Raw genomic sequence first — 23801 nt, 5'->3', positions numbered from 1 at the left:
AACTATGTGGTCTGCCTTTTCTTCTAGGTGACAGTCCTATGAGGACTGACAAGCTAACTCCTTCAGGTATTAAAAACCTAAAAAGCAAAATTCCCCAAACAACTGGTATTTTCTGATAAAATGTTTCCAAGTGCAAACTACCTTTCTAAACAGAATTGCTACTGGTGAGGGAAATGCTAATCACAACATGGCTGACCGTGTCACTCACCTCACCTCCTACCGCTGCCTCAGTGACTGAATGTCTGCTGACTTGAGGAATGTGCCAGGCCTAAATGTAACAAAAGGCACAGTCTTGTCTTGTAGTCCTGCTATGTGACGTACTCTAAGCTTTAGGACTTGCTATTCAGTAGATTCAAAAAACAGAATGAAAAAAAATCAAAATCTAATTACTCACACTAGAAGGGCTTTGGAAGTGGGTCACTCTGAAGAGCAGTATTTTACATCTATTTCCTTCTGTCCTGGAAACTACAGTGTGAATCCCCAAATCCAAGTAAGACAGGGCAGTATCTACTTAATGCACTATCTAAAACAATGCCCCATCACTGGCCTTGTCAGGACACGGAAACTGGATCCCAGGAGACTGCAAGAAGCCATGTCTCAGCCACCAGGCAGTAGCGAAGCAGCTTGTTCCCAAGTGAGAAACTTGTGACTCTGGACTGACACAGTAGAACGGAAACACTTATGCATTGCTCTATTTTCTTTTTCTTTTTCAAGAATCTGGTTTAGAGCTAGAACATATGCTCATCTTAGTAGGAACAGAACATTCACCAAGACACATGTCTACTGACTTTGACACAGGACTTTGTCATTTTCTGGCTACCACACACACCCAGGATTACCAAGTTGCATTGCCTGGCAGTTTATTCTGACGGTCTTTAGATTCTACAAGAATTCCAAGACATTTGTACCATTTTTGAAAGAGGCACACCTGCATACATGCCTTAGACAAAAGACAGATCTGTCCTTTTGGTGGTCATGGCTGTTAAAGTCAAACCCAGTGTTCTGTAACCTTCTGTGTGCCTCAAATTCTAAGGGGAAACATCAGGCCCACAGTGGAGAATGTTAGACGCCTGCCCCAGACAAGCTCCGCATTTATGAACAGGGTTCTGGGTGAAATTTTATTTTAAATAATAGATTCTCTGGCTTACAAGTACATTGAAAATAAGGCATACGGTCTTCAAAGCCTCTGACATAAAAGCCATGTGACTGACCAAGAGAGTGGACAGGAAGAGTGGACAGATTTCTTTTGGGCTCTCAGTAATAGTCTCACTCTAACATCCAAGTCTCTGCCCTGACTTGAAACCTGACACCACTCCTAGAATCTGATACTTGTCTTTAGATGCTAAAAACATTTATTGAATATATATTGACTGGAAGGGGCAGTGCTGCTGGGGGCTCACCTTATCACTGTCCAGTGTGTTCTGAGATGTCCGGGAGGCAATGGAAATGGTGTCGGGTTGGCTGCTGCCATCCCCTTGGCTGTCCAGGTCCTCTCCATCCCTAGTGGAATACAGAAACACTCAGTTCCCAGTGCTGCAAGCTGGTAAAGACCACCTTCTCCCAGCTGAAAAAAAACCCATGCTGGCTACAGCTGCTTCTACAAACAGCTCTTATACACGTAAGGAAGCCATTCTGCTGGCTTTGTTTCAGAGCTGGTTATTTTATTCTGTGGATGAATCTTTTGCTGGCATGAATGTATGGGCACTGTGTACAAGTCTGCTGTACACTAACACCAGAAGTCCCCTGGAACTGAAAAGTTACACATGGTTGTGGGGGACAGAACCCAGGTCCTCTGCAAGAGCAACAAGTGCTCTTAACCACTGGGCCGTCTTTGTATCCTCATGCCATTCTGTGCTGAATGCAGTTTTTGGCAATATGGTTTAAGTGCCCAACATATCTTCCCACTGAATTCTCAACATGTGAACTCCCCCAACCCTGGTTCATTTTCATTTGAGAAATGGAACCAAACCAAACCAAACCAAACCAAACCAAACCAACCAGCCAGCCAACCAACCAGCCAAATGGTCAATCAACCAACCAGCCAACCACAAAATGAAAAACAAATGCTTCAATGCTGTGGGTTAAGGGGTGTGGGGAGGAGAAGAAGAGGGACCTTTATTTGCTTTTAGCCAGTGGAGCCTCTTGTCGTGACGAGCCGTGCACCTAAGCCACAGAGGCTCCAAGTGTTTGAGGAAAACAGTGGGGTGCCGCTTGCCGCCTCCCCTGCAGTAAGACTCTGGGGAGCCCACCACACTCACCTCCTCCCCTTCTGCCTTGCTGCTGGAGCTGTTTTGGGGATGTGAATGGGCTCCTTCAGGGCTCCCCTCAGATGCACCGTCCTCTCCTGTATCACCTCACGGATGTGCTTTATCCAGTCCTGCTTGTTCTCAATACTGGATGCCTGTGCAGGTAGGAGAGCCATCAGGGCAGTCCCTCCCACAACCTATGCCCAGCACACGCTGGCTTCTCCTGCTCCTCAGATTTTTCAGTTTCCAAAGAACTCCCAGAAAAGCAGCCACACCTCAGTTTAATTTACTATCAAGCAAGCGACTCTAATTTTCCATACTGTCACTAAAACCATTTTTCTTTTATAAATGAATGTAATTACAGATTTCTTGATACTCTAGGAATCGACCATCATTCTTCAGTACCAAGACCTGTTAAGTGACCCTGGGGGATTACAAAACCAGGTCCATTCACAGTCTTAAACCTCAGTGAGGCCACTGAATCATAAGCTGTGTTTTGGTCAGTGTCCAGGAAACCATCAGCAGGGATGAGAATGTTGCTTGTCCCTGGACCGCTAGGATGACCACTGCTGGCCTCCTCCCTGCCAGCTGAGGTGCCTCAGATGGCATAGCCTACTCAACCCACAGGAACTCCACAAAGGAGCTCTGTAGGGGTGGGCAACACTGGATATATGCCCAAGGCCACAGAGTCACACATGGCCAGTCATCTGTGGGCCTACTGCAGCCCCATAGCAAATTTAGGAATGTATTCCCTTGAAATGGCATGGGTAGACGGAGGGGCCCTCTGGTGGCACTAATTTCCTGCTGACCACTGACCTCCTCTGATGTAGACATCATGGTCATGAGTGACTACAGAGGTTGTCCACGGGGCTTGGAGGAAATCACCACGAGGAACAGCAATGCTGTGATTCCCACCCAGCATCTTGTTTTTGGAAATGCTAAACCACAGTCCACACTGGGAAGAGACAACCTGACATTCTTAATACATAAGCGTGCTAAACCTTCTTCAGTTACTTAGATTAAGGGGGGGGGTTGAAAACCCCACGTCTATCAGGATGTACAGGCCGGACACAAAGGCGGAGATTAAATAATGAAGGATTTGAAAGGGGCATTCAGTGCAGCTGGAGATAATCGAGGAAAACCATGACCATGTTGCAGAGATAAAGAAAACTCCCCTGCAAAATGATTATCCCATCAATGGAGAGTAACTAAAAAGCACACCCTTTACAGAAATAGTGTCAAACAAATGGGACCACTCAGTAAAAGGGGTGACTGGTATACTCACAAAATCTCAAACACGACTCAGAGACAGTTTTCTTTCTTGCCTTTGCAAAGAAAGCCATTCTGTGGTGGAACTACAAGGTCACCGCCACAATGGTTATCCCTTCTGTCACTGTCACCATTAAGGGCATTAAGGACTTGTGTTTATACCCTCAGCATCCGTACCACTGTCAGGACGCTCACTGTGATTGACACCACTGTCTCTAACTTCACGTCACCGGCATCAGTATCATCACGTTCTTATCACTTAACCGTCTACATCACCATTTCTACCATCCACAGCATCATCACCAAGATCTATACTGCACGTCCCTCTTCATCCTCACTCCTGTACTGCCAGCTCAAAGCCATCAAGGTCAAAGCACACACCACTTCTGTTTGGGCCTCCTTGTAAGGCAAAAGGTGTTTTCCAGACTTCTCTAACAGAAGTCCCTAGTTGGGCCATGTACATTCACTGAAAACAATTCATTGTGAGTATGTGAGCAAAAATCTTAGAAACATCACGGATTCCATGGTGGTCCCTTGGCTGTGAAAGAGTAATGTTCCGATGAACAACCCAGTTTCTGGAAATACTAAAGCAAGATTAAAAGACACGCAAAAGGAGATGTAGTGACTTCAATGCCAGCCATACACCAGCACGTCACCACACTCGGGCTCCCTTCAGCAGCTCACAGTCAACACAGTCATGAGCATCCCTAAACCGTCTCTGGTATTTCCAGACAGATGAAGAAGATACCTACATCTGTGTTTTCTAAAGTATCGATGAGGTTAGCGCACGAGACACCTTGACAGTGCTTTGCAATTCCTAGGAAAAGTCAGCATACTCAAAACAGTTTAAATTAAAAGTGAATGAGTGTGTGTGTGTGTGTGTGTATGCACGTGTGTGCATGAGACAGAGAGAGAGACACAGAGAGAGAGAGAGAGAGAGAGAGAGAGAGAGAGAGAGAGAGAGAGAGATATTTGGCTTCACCAATCCCATTAGAGAACAAAAAACTCCAATAAAATGACCTGGAATCTGTACATGTCAACAAGAAAAGCAGTTTACATCACCACAATAAATGTTTGTACAGTAAGCTACTAGCTGTAAATTAACATACCTTAAGAACAATTTTATTATCTGAAGTTGGTGTCCTCCCCACCCACAGTGCAAATTTGCAAGGATCTCCTTCGACGTGTTCAGTGACACCCAACTCTGAGGTCTGCATAAGAGACAATGAGCTAATTAGATAACAGTGTGATTCTGGTAGGCTTAGACCTGGAAAGAAAAGAGCCTGTGGTGGCTGGTGGCCATGCCAAACCCTTAGTTCAGGGGTTTCAACCTACGGGTTACAACCCCTTTGGAGGTCAAATAACTCCTTCACGTAAGAACACTGGAAAACATAGATATTTACATTATAATTCATCATAGTAGCAAAGACACAGTATGAGGTAGCAACATAAATACTTTTGTGGTTGGGGTCACCACAGCATCAGGAACAGAAAGGGCCACATCATTGGGAAGCTTGAAAGCCACTGCCTTAGTTGGAGGAAAGCTGGGACGGACACGTGTGGGACACACTGACTGTTCCCACCCTGAGCACTTCTGGAGATTGCAATGCAGCTTAGTCAGCAGAATGTGCTGAGGAAAAAGCCCAACCTTAGACACAAACACGGGCTTTTCCTGGTCCAGAGTGGTTCCCACAACAGAGTCTGAGCAGAGACACACCTTGACAGATGGCAAAAGGGCTACATCTGACTTCATCTACAGCATTACCTTTTACTATTTCATCATGACGGTAATACGAAGCAGCAACCCCCCACCCCCATCTGTGGACATATCCAGAACAGGGCGTCCTCCCACCATGATCAAATCCACCCAATGCCTCTCCCTCCAGCAACGGAAGTGACTCAGAGGTTGGAACTCCAAAGGCAGCCTTGGTGGGAATCTTTTTTTTTTTTTTTTAAATATAAATTAAACTAAGATGTATTGATTTTTAAAATATACAAGCTTGCCTCCAAGGTCAGATTGAAGCCAGCAGTAAAGTGACTGGCTGGCCAGGATGTGCTTATTAATTTCCAGCTGGACTGTGACCTATCTGATGTAAGGCCACGGTGATCCAAATGATAATCACAACCAGGGGACCAGCCAAAGATGGTGGAATGAAAATCGTTACTAGGAATTTTCAGATTCCAGATTATTATTAACAAAACGTTTCCACACTTGGTAATTTCTATTCTTCGGGGAGTTTGACATACAAATATCCTCAAACTTTGAAACATTCAGTAAGCCGAATGTTAGATACCTAATAATATTTTAAAGAGATCTGACATACAGAGGGTGTGGCACTCTGGTTCCTTTCTACAGGGTGAGCTCACCTTCATTTTCACTGGGGCCCCCTGCCTGACTCTGCCCAGCAACTCTGTGCTGGCAGCCCTCTGAGCAATAGCCTTGAGAATGGTCAAAGAGCAGGGGGATGACAGTTTGTCCTGGCTTGAGACTTCCAGAACGCAGGATGTGGCTGGTCACAGCCAGGGCTGGCTAAGGAGGATTGTAATGGTTCTGGGCATGCTCTTTTCCCCAGCGACACACTGACACTGGTTAGGAGGCAAAATACATTGCTAGAACACTCCAAAGGTCTCTGCATGGGTAGGGAGCCAGAGAATCTTTCAAACATTCCTTTTATTACATATTTTTCTCTAATAATGACATTTTGCTATTATAAAATTTCAAAATTGTTCTTATATTTACTTTGCATGAATTAATTTCTAATAGAAAATAATGAAATCATCATTATTATGACTCTGTAGTGAGCTCACCCAGTAAGGGAGCTTGCATACATTTTGATATTATGGATTAAAAAAAATTAAATTGATATGAATGCTTGCTTAGGGCAGGCCATCATCTATTTACACAGCATCAGTTTTCAACCTGTGTGGGGGTTGCTATTCCCACTGGGGTCACATATTAGATATTCTGTACATCAGATATTTAGATTTCGATTCATAAGAGTAGCAAAATTAGTTATGAAGCAGCAGCAAAAATAATTTTAAGTTTGGGGGTCACCCCAGGAACTGTATGAAAGGGTTGCAGCATTAGGAAGGTTGAGCAGTTAGCAGCTGTGGGCTTCAGGAACAGAATCACCCAGCCCCAAGAATATCAGCATGCCCTCTAGTGGACTCAGCTTGCAGAGACCTTAGTTGAAAAAGGGAAAACATCACAAACCGGATTCACATTTTCAAGCAGTTGGGAAGCAACTAAAGGTAACAGGCAGGAGGTTTCTCTGCCACAGGAAGGCTGCAGCCGTGTTCTGTGGACTTACACTCTGGAGGCCGGTACTTACAAACAACTTGCTTTTGTAGAGGTACTTGCTTCTCCCGCTGGAGTCTTTTACTTCTTTACTAAACACCAAGGACATTTCAAAAAGGAAGAGATGCCGTTCTCGACCCTTCCGAATTAAGGTCTTTGGGTCCCACACTTGGAAGGACTCCTGCAGGATGAGCTCTCCCTGAGACTCAATGTTTTCGTCAAACCCTGCAACGTGAAACACAGAAGTAAATATGACTCAGAAGGAAGCATGACCATCTCAGTGGCAAATGCTTTCAATACGACCCCACGCTCTTCACCACGGGCCCTCCTAACAAGGGAGAGTTCTTCCTAAAACACCATTTTCATTTGTTTCCCCAAGTTCAGACATTTTCAGGGGTTCCTCATAACTTCCTTCTTTACCTTCCATTCTTTCCTGTTGGCTCTGAACATCAGATCTGGGTTAAGTCCCATCTCCTTGTGACTGACTTGGGGCAGCTGCTCAGGCGACCACTCCCCCTGAGCAGAGTGCCTCCACTGTACTGCGCACCCCAGCCTCCGATTCTTTTTCTCTGCAGCCAAATGCCCCTCCCGGACTCTGCTCAGGTCCCAATCTGGTGAAGCCAACTTCACTAACCCGTCTTCTGGGCGTCTGGAGTCCTCTGCACATGAATCTGCCCGGACTGGGCACATGGTGGCCTCCCTGACTATTCTTCCCTCACAGATGTGGCCACCAGGACTTAGCAAAGCAGCTCCTGGGTGGAAGCTGCTCGCTCCCTTCTCTTCTGTCTCTACATCAGATGCTCCCCCTAGGTCCACCATCAGTAAGTTCAGTAGTCATCTGTCCCTTTGCAGTGAGGAAGAGCTAGGCGCCCCAACTCTGGGCAAGTAAGAAAAGAAATGTATACAGCTAGTAGCCTTCCCTACCCACATGCTCTTGTACTTCCTGTGAGGTGGAATGTGAGTGTGGTCCTGCAGGACCTAGCCAAGTAGGAAAATACATAGGGCAGAAACGGGCTAGAACACAGCCTTCTCCCTGATGACGTCATGAAGAACAGGTATACAGTCACACCAGAGGAAGAACAATCAGTATTGCTGGATCTCTGAATTTCTATTACAGGGTGACATTGTGTCCTAATTAATAAATTTCTTGATGCTACCAATGACATGGCATAAACTAGCAAAAGCCTTTAGGATAGACCCCTTGCATTGTTAATCTTGGCAGTGTAGAGGCAGTTAAGTAAATAGAAGCATTCGTGCACACTGCAATTGCTACAATACCTGTTGGGCACAGTTGTCTAATTTTTGTTCACCACAGTACAGACTATATTTATGTGCATTGTGTAAACATCTAGCAATGGCTTGGGAAATGGGGAAGTAACAAGATCTTCTGTATCCCTGGGTCTATAACCAGTGTATTATCCATTCAGCATTAGACAAGACTTAAGTGACACAAAGTGCTCCTGGAGTGTAGAATGGTACTGCTGTTATCAAGTCCAGAAAGTGATACTTCATTCTCACACAGCATCAGAGTAGATGGTGCTGTGCACTGGGGTGTGGCGCATCTGGTTACCTTCCAGCATGCTCAGGTGCATGGCATCATTGGCTCGCTTGGGCACACTGAGCATCACCTCGAGGCCGTCCTTTATCTCCCCTTTTCCTTCCTCACAGCATGTGAGCAGCTCCTGGAGAAGATCAACACCATGACTGCACAATGCTCTGCCAGCAACATCTTAGCAGACATCCAGGAATCCATGAAAACTCACAGTGCTTGGGGAATAAAATAGCCAACTACGGGTTTTTTCTTATTTAAAAAGTGAATTACTCAGGGTTAAGATAGACAACAGGGTTTGTTCCACTTGAGTGAGGACCCTGGAGGAAGACAGATCCAGTCACCGTTCAGGAAGAAGCTGTTATGCCTCATCAACCACATCTCCAAAATGAGAAAATAAGTGTTACTGGTTTGTAAGGAATACGGAATTGTAAGTGACAAGTGCCAGCTATCCATGGTCCACCTGCCCTGCTAACCCCACAATGCCAGGGTCTGGTGGGACACCAGAATAGCAACACAGCCCAGACTACTTCTCTGTTCAGGCTCCTTAGGGAGGTGTTAGCTGGCCAGCCGCCACACCTCTCCAAGGTATCTGTGTGTGTAATTCTACTTCCTGACTACCTGGAAGCTCCTTGGCTGCCCTGTGAGTAGGACATCAGGAAACAGCAGCTTACACCCTGATGGGTCTCAGCTATGCCTTCGTGGGTGCCAGAGCATTATTGATCACAGTGACAACAATCCTGTATATATGATTCCCAAGAGGGTCGGAGCAGTGTGGTCATCAGCTTGGTGGGTCTACAGCAGCGGTTCTCAACATGCATCCCCCTCAGCAAATCTCTAGCTCTAAAAATATTTACATTATGATTCATAACTAGTAAAATTACAGTTTTGAAGTAGCAATGCAAATATTATGGTTGGGGTCACTGCAGTATGACAAACTGTATTAAAGGGTTCCAGCCATTAGGAAAGTTGAGAACCACTGGTCCGAAGGAACTCAGTCTCCTGATGGGCACCTTCATTTTTGATCAGATATTTGTGTTTCTGAGGAGCTGAGCAAAAGCTGTCTTACAAAGACAATGTGCCTCAACTCCCATCTGTACACTGCCTTCCCACCGGAGAGGTTTGACGGAGCTTACTACTGTTCCCAGTAGAACTCCTTGGGAAAATGAGAAAGGTTTAGGAGTAGAAGCAGACTCTTAGTAGAAACACAAGCTCAGAACAAAGCTTTGAATTCTGAGGGCACTACGGGATAACTAAGAGACAAGGCACTTGTGTAGAATTAGGAAGCAAAGGGGAAGTAACCTGAATGCAGACAAATGAAGCCCAGCCTCCTGGCTTACATCACGCTCACAGCAGCAGCAGATTTGTCTACTGATTGTGGAGTCACTTCCTAAGATTTCCATGTCGAAGCACAGGAAAGGAGGGTGTGGCTTGGTGGTAGAGTGCACACCCACCATGTGTGGGGCCGTGGTTTGATCCCTGGCACTGTACTGTGTGTAAAGGAGGTGAGGTTGGGGTAGTAGGCTTTTCACAATAGAAGTGCCTCATGATGGCACAGGCCACTTTTTACGGTTTCTAGGTCTCTCACTGAGAGAGCTTTAGGCACGTTTAAACTTCAGTCTCCTACTGTGACAGGCAGGAGGCAGCTGACATAGCTGGATTAGTGGACGGTCTACACGCTAATGTTTCAGAGTATCCTTCTCCAGCAGAGGAAACAGCACCTTTGCCAGAGAAAAGTTGTAAATGACTCTTAATGCAGCAAGAAAACATGCGTTAATAATGCATAATGCATCCGTGATATGTTTGTTCCCCTTTCTACTGTTGGAAGTAATCAGGACTCAATGTTTACAAGAACAATTTTAGATATACTTAATTACAACAAAAAGCAGAGGCCAGGGTGAGGAAAGCCCTTGGGACCTGTATGAGAATGTTCTATAAAATGGCAGCCACAGGGAGGTGCATGAGGGCAGAGTGTTAGGGAGTCCATGGAAAACCTGCATATCAGTCAGATTTGGGTTCAAAGCTGGCACGTATCAACAATGATTCTGAGAATTTTTGTGACCCTGGGCAGATAGCCTCCAGACTTTCCCATCAGCACTGCTGCAAGTTAAACATGTGCAGGTGCTGTGTATGGTGCCTCAGCACTAGAGTCTGAGGAGACTGCAGGTCTAAGAGCCAGTAACTTACTTCTCAGTCAAATGCCATTTTATGTTACAGACCAGTTCCTTCAGCCAGGGGATATGATCTTATGTAACTGCTTCAATAAGAAGCCTGACAGGTCAAGAAAGGCAGTGAAGGAAACCACATACACATGTACACAGAGGATAGACGCCAACACAGCAACGTGATTCTGCAGATTGAAGATGTGATTCTGCAGAATGAAGATGTTTCATACGTACTTTTAAAAGGAGCTGATACTTTGTTATTCGTTGAACTGGTTTGATCAGGTAGGAGGAGATGGAATTGGCTAACCCATGCCGCTGCTGGATCTCCTATATTTAAATAAAACAAAAAAGGGGAAGCTTTATCACAGGGTCATTACTGTTTTTTTTTTTTTTTTTTTTTTTTTTTTTTTTTAAAAGCTACAATACCACATTAATGACAAGTGTTTGATCCTGCAGGAATAATATGCCTCTCTTCTTAAAGAGTGTGAAAATGTCAGCACGAACTTCTCTAAGTCTATAGGCTTACTCTGCATGAGACTTTGCAGGACAGCAAGCAGAAGGGAAGATACAGATCTACAGTACGTCTAGTGTGTGGCTTTCTGCTGTGCCCCTTGCAGTAACAGTGCTTACAAATCTAGGTTGTGTTTAGCATCTTCACAGGGAGGCGAGGAGCCCAGCCATGCTATGTTGTTCAGCACTTCGTACTGCCCATCAGCAGGTCGCAGAGCACGTGCTGAGTGTTCTGGGATGCCTGTTGCCATGGAAGAGAAGGGCACAAGATGCCCCGAGAATGGAGGACAGTATGCTCAACAGCCTCCTTAAAAGTCAAAGCCCCCTTACAATGCACAGAAAAGGCATGTGACTATGAGATCTGCCAGATGGAACTCCCTTTATGCTTTAAAGATGTTTAAACACACAGGGCTTACGAAGGTTAGACTCTATTTATTTATTTTGGGGCCAAACACATGATATGACCCCTGTGGAGACCAGAGAACAACTGGTGGGGGTTGGTTTTCTCCTTCTATCGTGGGCCATCTTGTTAGCCTAACAGAGTTTTTAAAACCAAGTTTTGGCTATGCAGACACTCTTGCTGTGTAGGCTTTCTAGTCTACAGTCTGCATGTGTCTATGGTGCTGAGTGTCATCTAATGATGGCGCTACAGGGCATGTGAAATATTAGACAGAAAAGACAGCATCAGGCTGGGCACAGGAGCACTATAGGTTGAGTTCTCCCCAAGAACAGCAGCTGGAACAGGGCCGTCCATAGGCAGGTCTCGTCAAAACAGAAAACGTAAAGCTTATTCCAGAGCCCAGACATTCCCATGAGGAATTATCTCAATTGAATGTGTACAACTGAAAAGGCAGAAAGTTAAGTCCAATATTCCCATGGCCTTGTGCACCAAGGGTACACAGCACTCAGCAGGACCTTTCTCCAGCCACAATCTGCCACATATCAGACTAGTTCTGAAACCCAAAATACATTCACTGATATTGGGCCGCCCCACTATACAAACAACATATCTTTGGAAAAAGAGATAACCTGTACTAAGTCTACTCAAGCATATAACTGAACATCTACTAGACTGGTCAGTCAAACTGGTAGGACTTTAATAATAGATCTCTTTGGGAAATTCACAAGAGTAATAAGTTTATATCTTGTATATATAATCTTGTATATAAAATTAATGACTACATATAAACAATAATGACAAATATGTCTATATTAAAGATCTGAAGGTCTTGTAGGTATACGACTTCTAATAATTAAATAAAAAAATGTTCAAAGCAAAAGAACATTTAAGAAAATCCCCAAATCGGGGCTGGAGATGTGGGTCAGTGGGTCAAGGCACCTGTTATTGGCCTTATGATCCAAGTTTTGTCTCTAGGACCCACACAGAGGAAGGAGAGACCACGCCCTACAAGCTGTCCCCTGATCTACATACATGTGAGCCCATGAGCACATATACAACATACATGTGTACACACACTAAATACAATGTAATAAAAACATAAAAGAGTATCCTATTGTAAACTGGAGAGATGAAAATAAAATACTAAACTAGCAGCGTGGTAATCAATCCTGGGCGATGCTGGCTTGGTCTGTATTGAATTGTTTGGTCAGCCTCAGAGCTTCTTTGATCATTTGCTACTTACGTCAAAGTAGGACCCTGCGTGTTCTAGTATCAGCTGCGTAGAATCTGGCTTATTTTTGCAGTAAGTGACATACATCTGAAACTTGTCTGCCTATAGCAAAAAAATAAATGAGAGAAAGAGAGAAGAAACAAGAATCTTATTTAGATATTTTTTTTCCAAATCAAAAGTCACAATATAAAAACCTTTAATGTGGGAAATAAGTTCTCTGGGCTAAAAAAAGCTTCAAATGAGAGAAATGTATTTTGGAAAGAAAGCTAGCACACTAGAGGCACTGCCTGGGCTCAACTAGGTGAGAAAGAGCCTCTTTCTTGAACGGACTGGACCCTCATCCAGGGCGAGTCCCAGCATCAAGAAGAGGCCCAGAATGCTTAATGTCCTAGTTCAAGCCATCAGTACAATCAGCAGAAACTCATCCCACTGTGACTCTAGGGAGGGTCACTCTTGGAGGCCAGGCTCTTTTCTCTAGGTGCATAGAGTCGGCAGAGGGGAGTCAGTGAAACAGTGCACAGTGGCCGACATCTTCCTTCAGTGCCCGCATGAGAGAGAGCAGGCAATGGAGGCTCCTTACCCAGGTGACAAAGCAGTGTCCCACGTCCTCTGGGAGCTGCTCGTACTTCTCCAGCTCCTTCAGGAAGATGCTTCAGGAGGAGAAGAAACAAATAATCGTTATGAAGATGCTGAGAAAATTGTACTAGTAAGATATGCCAGAAATGGAAAAAATGTGTGTCCTCTCCATTTTCAGGATTAAGGAAATCTGCAGCTCTTGACTAAGGAAACTTTCTGTAACACTCGAGCAGTCAGTTTGGTCTTCAAATCCCTTTTAACAGAAAGTTCAAACTAGCAGTCTCCTAGGGGAAAGAGACTAGTGAACTAGTGTAAGGGAAAGGAAACAGTTCATGATGTCACCTCTAAAGTAGAACCAAAATGGTCACATCCCAGAAATCCAGAGTAAACGGTGGTTCCCAGCAGGCTGGGAGAGTTGAGAGGGGGCCCGGGGAGAGGCTGACCAACTGGCCCAGGAGAAACACCTAGTCTATGCCACGGGTGACGTGAACACAACAAAAACAATGCATTCTGTATCTTAAAGAAGAAGAGGGAATTTAAACACACACAGCTCACTGACTCTATCCCAATTCCACCAAATCCCTGAATTCTGCTAAGCCCCCTGCACATCTTTCCTCGTGCTGCAGGGTCGGCACAGACACCAGGCCTGCAGAGAGCACTCCTCAGGGAACGCGGCTCACTTGTTGTGGAACTCGTAGATTTCCTGCATGTTCCCGAAGATGATGAGCTCCTTGTTGACGATGCCTGGCGGGATCTCCTCCACCCCGCTGGTCATCTCCCACAGGTATGTCTGGCCGGCCGGGAAGGAAGCAAAAAAAAAAAAAAAAAAAAACCAACCTGAACTTTTAAGAAGCAGCTGTTCCTAGAAACGCAGACTCAGAACTTATGTACAAACAGGGACTGTATATAAAAGTGGGACCTTGTATTAAACATGAATTATGTGTCTTTTTAAAAGTCCTTAGTTGCTGTGAACACTTGGAAGGATTTACTATACTTTTTAGCTTAATCCCAGCTTCAAATTGGAGTGAATTGAGTGTCACCAGGTACAGCAAACATTCAGGGTGTGACTGAGTGAGTACCAGGTGCCATCATAACTGCTAGGCTCATTTGTCTGAAGCTGCTGTTCTCTACACAAAGAGAATGCCAGCCAGGCCAGCATGTGACAAACCAATGAGAGGAGCTATGCTGTGTCATCTGTGCAGTGAGCCAAAGCCCTCCTGGAACAGCACAGAACACCAGGGACAGGAGCCCAGCACTGCCACTACTTCAACAACAAGTAACAGACAATAGCAAAATAGCAGGTTCAAACCCAGCCTGAATAAACAAGCAACAGACTCACATCCATACACTCCCGGAGGTCTCTGACATAAGCCTTTTCCGTCTGAATTAACTCAGCCATGATGAACCTTAAAATGAACAGAATAGTTCAGTTACATTGTATGCTTCTTATTCTCTATTATAATCTATTTTAGGAAGACTTATGAAATAAAATGGAGAGCCTAGAAATATTAAACATGAAGTAATGGCTTGGGGGAGGTAAATCAAGGTCAGACAGAACAGCAGCCATTGACTAATCCTAAGCTATTTGAAAACACCTCATCGGAGCTTCCATGGCTGGTGTTCTGCATGCTCAGCCTTCCTCTGGGCTATGAAGTGGCTCAGCAGTGCCTTCGTCCATCCCACTGGATTCCAGACACACTTTTCCCTTCCAGTCGGTCCCCACTGAATGACAACCACAACTGCTCCTCACACTAACAAATATCCCTGGGCAACAAAAAATACCTGGTGGAGCTGGGTGGGGGAAGGGAGGTCTTTCATCTCCAGTCAGTCTGATAGTTCACAAACTTGTAAATACCTACATCTGAGCTGGTGCTTTCCTCTACTACTAATGGCAAGCAATTTGTCAGGCTAGGAAAGGAAGGCACTGAGAAACCCGGACAAGACAGTGAACCGCGTGGTTAGGGCTCGGCACAGAGAGGTCGGCTGGAAAAGCCACCTGAGGACTCGTACGCTTGGCTGCACACCACGCCAGCAGCCTGTCTGCAGGCTCTCACCCCCCCCCCACCGTCGGTCGCAGGGAATGCTGGCTTACTCTTTCCTGCGGGCAGACTTCCGTTTCTCTTCATTGAGTTCGTGAGCAGCATCCCGAAGCTTCACCTCTGACCCGGGGATACTGGCAGGGATGATGTCCAACTGCAGGCTTTTACTCTGTGGAATGAGAGTCAATGAGGTCAGTTAGTGACAGCGGCTGAGGCAGCACGGGGAGATCACCACTTGTCCAGTGTGAATAAAGCAATTCACCGATTTGTTGGAATCTGAAGAAATCCCCAGGGCTTTCTCCAAAGAGGTCCGGTACTTCTCCATGCGCAGAGAGAAATCTCTGTACCTCTTATCCACTGCGGTCACGCATTTTTTAATTTCTGCTGCATGGGCATGCCCCTTTTCACAAAAGCCATCAGCCAGCTGTATCAATAGCTTCACCCTCTCTTTGGTTTGCTGCAAAAACAACGGGAAAGTACTGTGAGGCCCATGAACCTGACTGCCAGAAACCCAAAGCACAGGGGAAGGGTACTCTGCCTGCACTGATGGCCCCAAATCCATCCAGCCCACCTCCCTCCCGGAGTCTGGGCTGGCCACCTTCGCTTCACTCTTGCACTGTGAGTGGTGTTCCTGTGAGTTCAATCCTAGAACCAAGCCTATCTGTCAAGGGTCTCCTCTGGTCAGTCTGCAGAATGAGTGAATAAATGAGTGGATAGATGAGTGAATGAATGAATACGTGAATGAATGAGTGAATGAATGAATGAATGTGTGAATGAATGTGTGAATGAATGAGTGAATGAATGCATGAATGAATGAATGAATGAATGAATGAATGAGGAGGCCCACGGAGGAGATTCTCTTTGGTTTTACTGTTCCTCCAGCACCATGTGTACTGCATTGGCAGCCCCTTGCTAGATACATGCTTTCTCTGTGCATCCACTTAGACACCTCCGCCTCCCTTCAGCCTTAGGAACAACCAGGTAACAAGCACAGCCCAGAGCATCTCTTGAGGACCACATCTCTGGAAACCAGAAGGAAAACTCATCTCTTAACAGACGCCCCTTAGGGAAGCAGCTCCACTCCATAACAAAGGTTACTTCATTTCATACACGTATAGAAAAGTATGAATTCAACGGGAACTGTCTATTTTACCTAGTGTTAGGGCTTACCATGCAGAGCAGGTCCACGCATGTGCATCAACCTCTCCAGCCCTGATCTCTCACCTCACTTCTCACAGCCTTTCCCTGATTGTTACTGCTAGATTTTGAGAGCTGACCTTTGAAAGACACAAGTTATTATTCCAAGAAACCTACTTTTCTTGGTTGAACTCTTAAAAATTAAAAAAAAAAGATTTATTTATTTTTGTTCTCTGTGCATGAGTGTTCTGCCTGCATATACCACTGTGCACCACCTCAATGCTGGGGCATCAACCAGATTCCTTGGAACTGGGGTTACAGACAGCTGTGGGCCAATAAGTGGGTGCTGGCAACTGAATCTGGGTCCTGGGGATGAGTAGCCAATGCTCTTAATCACTGAGCCATTTCTCCAGCCTCCTTCAGTTAAACTTCATCTGGAAAATCTTTATAACAAATATAGAGAAAACTGACTGCAAATTACTAAAAACAAAGATTTCAACCTCCATCCTAAACTCTCTTAGTTTATAAATGTTTTGAGTGAGAATTCTCTGGGCAAACTCCCTAATCTCAAAGACCACTGAGACCTCACAGCGAGGGCCCACATTACCTGGCCCAGGCTCGTGCCCTCCTCTGGTTCTCTGTACAGGCGCTTCTACATAGATTATTATTTCCCTAGACATTCTCAGACTCCACTGCATCTTCTCCAACACACAGCACATTCCTAAGTCCCCTCAGCCCTCACACACCAGAGTCCAGTCATTGGCATGAAACAGAAATCTACCCAACATGAAGTCCAGGAGCCGGATAGGGCTAGGACAAAGGGACTGGGTCATGAAGTCTTAGTAAGACAGTGATGTGTGCATTGTTCTTGGCTTTAATTTGAATTATTGTAACAAATTGGGAGACTGTCCTGTTATAGCTAAGGATTTGTTACAGGATGGAGAAACGTGATTTCTTAGGCGACACTGATGGGTGCAAACAAGGGCAAACCTCACCCCACCCTGATGAAGCAAGTGGAATCTCCACCAACAAAGTTCATGACTCAGACAGCCCACACCAATGACATCGCATAGCTAAGAAGACAGCAGGGGCCACTCTTTCCAAACCTCTGGCTTCCTCCCAATACAACTTATGCTATATATTTAACAAAAGACTTGGTAAACAATATGGTCAGATGCTACCCTACCATTTTAGATCTTACAAAATATAAGAATAAAGATATGCATACTACTGTCTTTTACATAGAAAACCTACACCCAAACTCAATAGAAAACTATTTAGGAACAATGGGGAAACTCCCTGTACATATTCCCCTGGTAAACAAGGTGGGCCCGTCACTACACTCAATAGCAGGGCTGCGAACAAGCTACAGGGACAAGCGTGTGGTAGGGGCTCCCAGCTGTGGTGGAAAAGAACTGGTCTTGGATCCACCTCTGGGTGCCACATCAGGCACTTCCTTAACACCCAATCTAAGGGCCATGGAGAACCAACACAGAACGATAAACTCAGTAGTGATGATTTCCTATCTGTACTAACAAAGTAAAAATTATATGGCTGAATGTACTGTATGCTAAAGAAGGGCAAGCCATGGTCCTCACCTCAGATGCAGGCCCAGTTGGCTCTCTGGTGTTCCTCAGATCTCTAGGAGGGGCTACATCCACCTGGCCTAAGCCCCACCCCCACAGTATTCAGTGTCTCACAGTGCATGGTGAACAGGACCAGGGCTTCCCAAGGCCCAGCACACTCAGAAGCTGCTGGGAAACAGGGAGGAGAGACCAGCAAGGACAGGAAGAGGAGCCAGAAATGTTACAGAAGCAAAATCACAAACAGGCACAATACAAAGTAGCTATTGTGACTCCAACTGGTTGAAAATTCCTCTTTATGTTTTCAAGCCTGGTTAAGGGCCACACAAGGTAGTTCTTCTAGATGGCGTTGGTTTGTGGAGACAGGGTCTCTCTACATGTCCCTGCTGGTCTGGAGCTCACAATGTAGACCAGATTAGCCTCAAACGCACAGAGATCTATCTGTCTCTGCCTCTAAGGTTCTGGGATTAAAGGTGTGCCACCCCCTTATAGTTAGTCTTTTTCCTTTATAGGAGCACTATAAAGCACTATTTTGTTTTTCTTTTGTTTGATTAAAAGTATATTATTCAAGTTGATCACTTTTTTTTTGCTCAAATCTGAAATAACTGTCAGCATCTTCTAAAAATTCAAGTCTGCCATTAAAATTACATTTTTGGAAATATTTCAGAGCACAACACACACACACACACACACACACACACACACACACACACACACATACACACATACACACACACACACAAAACCAAGCAACCACTGGAAATCGAGCAAGGCGGCTCAGTGAGTGAAGCAGGTGCTGCTAAGCCTGGAACTCTGAGTCTGATCCCCAGGATTCGCATGGTCAAAGAAGAGAATCAATTCCCCCAACCTCCACATGTATGCTATAGCATGTACAGTCCAATAGAAATAATTGTAATTTAAAAACAAACTCCAAAAACAAAACAGCCATCATAGAGAAGTGACCTCATTTTAGGCAGTTCAAAACCATCTGAGAGAAAGACCTGAACCAGCTCCCGGGAGGTAAGCTTTTCGGACGATTTGTGTCAATATGCATATTTTTACAAATTTGTGTATGTATATACCAATGCAAAGATACAGTACTTTTGAAATTAGTACTCAGTTTTCTTTTCAAAAGAAAAGCAGAGAGGCCTCTAGCATCACAAATACAAGAACAACCAGGAATCAGTTTTGTCAGTGGTAAACACAGACCATGCTGGGACTGGACAGTGGTGAGTGGTGCCACCATGATGCTTTCGAGGAACTGGTGATAAGGAAGGGGAAGACACAGAATACAGAACAAACACATCCTCATGGTTTAGAAAAACAGCAAGACTTGATAAAAATAACTCAGAAAGCAAATGAGAGAAAGACAGCCAAGAAATAACACAAAGGACAGAGGCAGAGCCCAGGAGAGTTGGAGCTCATCACAGAGATCAGGTGAACACAAACAGGTAAACAAAGCAGGACAGATAAAGGCCTCGCCTGGGAAGAACAGCACATAACCTACGCTGACGGGCACCATACAAAGTAGCCATTTCTCCAGGTTACTGTCCTTTCTCTATGATGCCTTTGACAAGCACCCCCTTTCGTTGGAGTGTATGTTCTAGGTCATTCTGGGATAATCCACGCAGACTTACAGACCAGAAGCCCACTGCCTTACAGACTTACCTTGGCGGTTATCTGAAACTCCTCGTGTTCTTTCAACAGCTCCTGCGTGTGCTGGATGCTGGACCCTGTTGAGGTGTGTGTGGAAAGGTAGAACTCCCCATTGTCATGGATCCACTCTAATGCCTGGAGGAGAACAACGCAACATGTTCACGGGCTAAATTATTCAAGGAAAGCAGACATTTCTGCACGCCCTGCTCATGTAAGCCTCGGTCTGCACGAATCAACGAGTAGCCCCCTCAGGCAGACACATTTCTAAAAGAAGCATCATGGCGGGAGGGAAAAGAATCCTGTCACTGATGTAGCGACGATCAATGGTTCAAGGGTTTCTTATGACAGTGAACCTACAGGTCTAACAACAGCACAGTTGAAGATCTCCTATCCAGCATATCTTTTCAGGACCAAAGAGGTGGGCAAAGGATGGTCTGAAACCGAGATGCCGAAGGTCTGGATACACAGGGAACCAAAGCTTTCTAGGCATGGGTGTTTCCGGGGAAAGCAGAAGTAGGTTGCGCCTTTCCAGGCCTCTGGTTTCCTTCCCAGACTACTATGTTCACCTGGTACACCCAGATTGATGTGTAGTTCACCTAGGTTTTGGAGGAGGGGTGTCTATACTGTGCATAAGATCGCCACTGGGCAGATGCCAGAAGACTTCACCTTTCTTGCCTAGTGACAACGCCTGAAGAGAGGCGCCCAGAAGGTTCAGGTGCCAAGGACTAAAATGAAATCAGACTCATTTAAATGCATGCTTCCACATAGGCTGTGGGAAGGGAAATCAGCATTTAAAAAGCATGGGCATGTTTGTGTGCCCAAGAATGTTTAAGCCACCCATTCTAACTACTTGATGTTGGAATACCCATTTTGTTGTCTCTTTAAGATACATGATTGCATCTGTGGCAGTGTGCGTGCGTGTGTGTGCGTGTGAAGGTCAGAGGTTAATGTAGTCATCACTAAGGAGTCATCCATCCTTTCTTTTTGGAGACAGTCCTCTCAGGCGTCAAACTAATCAAGTAGGCTATGCTGCGGGCAACTAAGCCTTAGACATCTGCCTGTCTCTGCTTCTCTAAGTGATGTGATTTTAAGTGCATACTACCATAGCTGTTTGGTAGTGGTTCTGGGGTTCAAATTTAGTTCCAAGAACTCTACTTCCTAAGGTATCACATCTTGCCAATCCCCCCCCAGTCCCATTTGTGAACATTTTCATAGCAAAAAAAAAGAAAAAAAAGAAAAAAAAAGAAAAAGAAAAAAAAAAGGAAGTCTTAAGTCCCAGGCACTTCAGCTACCAGCTGCACATTTACCTTCCTCGTGCTCACAGACGGTCACACCATCTCTGAAACAATGTTTACGCTGGTATAAGTGAAGGTCACATCAATCCATGAATTCAGAATCCACTGAAAAGCCCTCAAGCATATACTATGAATACTGTGGAGGCAGATGCCTTCACGAGTAAAAGCAGCCTGAAGTCCAGGCTGTAGACAGGTTTCATGGGAAACCAGGGAACCAGAAGGCTGCCCCCTTCCTTGCAGACTGCAAAGGAAGACAGATGAACAAGCAAGTCACAGGCTACAGCAGAGAAGGGAGGAGGAGGGCCCTGGTCAGAGGGAGGCCAGGAGAGGTGGAAGGTGAGCCGTGTGATGGGGCCGGCTCAGCCTGCCACCAGGAAAGAAGGCAGAAGAGGCTGGAGCAGAGGCTACGGAAGGCCTGTGAGCTCACAGTGGCCACAAGCAGAGGTAGGAGTCCTTTGCAGAAGCAAATGAGGCTACTGCATAGAAAGGGGCTGGAATGGTGCTGAGTAGAAATGGCAGAGGGTCTGCTGGATGAAGGGAGAGGGCAGAGAGGGGCACAGGAGGTCAGCCTCCCTACACTAAAGAAGACAAAGGTGGGATGCACAGACAGCAAAGGAGAGGCAGGAATCAGACACACCTCGTCACTCCGAGTACGGTGAGAGTAGTCAGGACACAGGGAGTCAGGAATGCAGTTTTGCTTCTGTTGAGGCCAGAGTGGAGAGTCGATGAGGAGGGACCCAAAATTTATACATCCGGGTATCAAAAATAGAGGTCAGGGCTGGGAAACATCCAGGGGGAGATAAGAGGAGAGGAAGAAGTACAGAGAACAGTGTGCACTCAGTCCTGAGCGGCAGCATTCAGGGTTGGAGATAAGAGAGGGAGGCACTGGAACCAGGAAGGGCCAGGGAATGGCAAGTCCAGACGCCGTGCCACAGAGACTCCATCACCTCTCTGTACTGCCATTAGGAACACTGGCATCCACTTAGTAATTTTAGTATGCCACACTGAAAACGGCTAACTCTGAGAGACCAAGAGCGGCTGTGAGCGCTGATGTCCGCTCTTGGACTGCATGTGGAGCAGGGCTCACTCAGGGGGACAGCAGGCCTGACGGGACCCACCAGCAATGCCAGGAAAAGGATTCACAGCTGCGCCTCGCTGGAGCTGAAGCCTTGTCTTTAAACTGAGAGATAAGCCATGTGACAGGCTGCGTAACACTGCCTAGCTAGAAACCACAGCCGCCTCCATCACGATGAAACATGGTGGAACATCTTTAGAAGCACACAAGGAAAGTGGAATGGAATGTTATGACTGCAGGATCTGATCTCAGACGAGAGAGAGAGAGAGAGAGAGAGAGAGAGAGAGAGAGAGAGAGAGACCATCAGAGCACCAGACTTGGTGACCAGGAGCTCCAGTCCGTATGAAGACGTAGCTTAGCAGTTGAGGACATGGCTCTCCTCGTCAGACTAACATAGCAACTCAGAACAAAACCTGTACTGTACCTGAGAGACCTATGCTGAATTCTAATTTCTCTTTGGCTAACAAAACCTGTCTGTGTCAGGAGTGTGGTGGTGTGTGTTAGGTTCAAGAAACTTCCCACACTGGAGTCCCAGACAGGATGGAGGTCAGCTCTGACTGATCACAATGAGCAGCCCTGGGTGGCTCTGAGTACATCTACAGACACAGAACACCCAGCCCAAACCTTGTCACCCTCAGGTTTTGGGGGAATGTAATTAGTTTGTACCATTTCTCTGCTGTCCCTCCCGATCATCTCAGAAGGAAAATACACACATTCTTGTGGTAACACTGAAGCCAAAGAGAACTGAAGTGAATTTCAACACTCAAGACATAAGTGAACAGATTTTACTTTAAGATGATCTCCATGACTGACAGTTTCCTCAGAAGTCTCTATCCACCAATGCCTTCAGAAGAGGAAAACGGAGCCCACCCATCCCGTCTCTGCCAAACTCAAGAAGCCTTTTAAGCATGCTGGATTATTAGAAATCCTGTCACATTTCTTACCTGGATTTAGATCAATCTATCTGAAAATTAAAGCTTTTTTCTTCCATAAAAGAATATAACAATATGAGAATGAAAACACCTTCTGCATTTTCGTAAGAACTTAGCCAGGACTTGACCAAGCTTTTTAAGTGGTAACTGTATCGGTGACTTGCAGTTGGCAGCTTTAAGTGTGAGGAAAAGGCAGCTTAGAAAAACCAAATGGCACACTTGCACAGTGTGAACCATACAGGGCTTAGAGGGTTATTTTTTATAATAAACTTAATTAAGAGACACAATTGTTCCTGCCATAAGGATGCAGTGTTAGAGATGGCTTTTAAAATAAAGACCTGCCAGTCTGGCAAAGAAGGTGTAAGCATGGGTGGAGGGCTTGGGGAAGCATGGGCACACTGACCTGCTTGGCACTCCTCTCGAAGACCACGTACTGCTGGCACTGGTCCAGCCGCCTTTTCCTCATGGTCCAATAATGCAATACCCTGTTTTCCCGCTGGAAGAGTTCATTCAAGATATCTGACGGGAAAAAGGAAAAGAGGTCAGTACTTGCTCTCCATTAACATGCCTGCAAAACTCAGCTTGTTTTCCTTTAGATATTTATGCTCACGACACAGAAAGACAGACTGTGTTAAGAAATGATGGCGTCCTGTCTAAGGTCTCAGTCAGCTTTGTACTCTCACCATTAAATCTGAACAGAATGTGGAACAGGTGCAAGATTATTATTATTTTGTATTTACCGCTGAATGTGTTGTTGTCATTTTTATTTTGTTTGTTTACTTATACGTTTTAAACATAAAGCTTTAGGAAGGAATGGAGGGAACCAGAGAAGCAGAGGAC

General features: G+C 45.5%; 1 protein-coding gene across 3 annotated transcripts in view; it reads right to left on the bottom strand.

The window, feature by feature from the left end:
• Trio (trio Rho guanine nucleotide exchange factor) overlaps positions 1-23801 on the bottom strand; it is a 289368-nt gene that overhangs the window by 83989 nt on the left and 181578 nt on the right. For all 3 annotated transcript variants that reach the window (XM_034523627.2, XM_076916395.1, XM_076916394.1), the window contains exons 20-33: positions 23365-23480; positions 19672-19794; positions 15546-15740; positions 15337-15452; positions 14584-14650; positions 13925-14034; positions 13249-13318; positions 12681-12770; positions 10762-10854; positions 8384-8495; positions 6848-7038; positions 4625-4726; positions 2259-2401; positions 1401-1500 (exon numbers count right to left, since the gene is read on the bottom strand). In XM_034523627.2, the coding sequence (XP_034379518.2) occupies positions 1401-1500; positions 2259-2401; positions 4625-4726; positions 6848-7038; positions 8384-8495; positions 10762-10854; positions 12681-12770; positions 13249-13318; positions 13925-14034; positions 14584-14650; positions 15337-15452; positions 15546-15740; positions 19672-19794; positions 23365-23480 (1628 nt within the window). The remainder of the gene's footprint in view (positions 1-1400; positions 1501-2258; positions 2402-4624; positions 4727-6847; positions 7039-8383; positions 8496-10761; positions 10855-12680; positions 12771-13248; positions 13319-13924; positions 14035-14583; positions 14651-15336; positions 15453-15545; positions 15741-19671; positions 19795-23364; positions 23481-23801) is intronic.

The sequence above is a fragment of the Arvicanthis niloticus genome, chromosome 19, assembly GCF_011762505.2.
Source record: "Arvicanthis niloticus isolate mArvNil1 chromosome 19, mArvNil1.pat.X, whole genome shotgun sequence".
Taxonomy (NCBI): Eukaryota; Metazoa; Chordata; class Mammalia; order Rodentia; family Muridae; genus Arvicanthis; species Arvicanthis niloticus.
The sequence above is the reverse complement of the archived record's forward strand: the minus strand, read 5'-3'. Positions and strand labels throughout refer to the sequence as shown.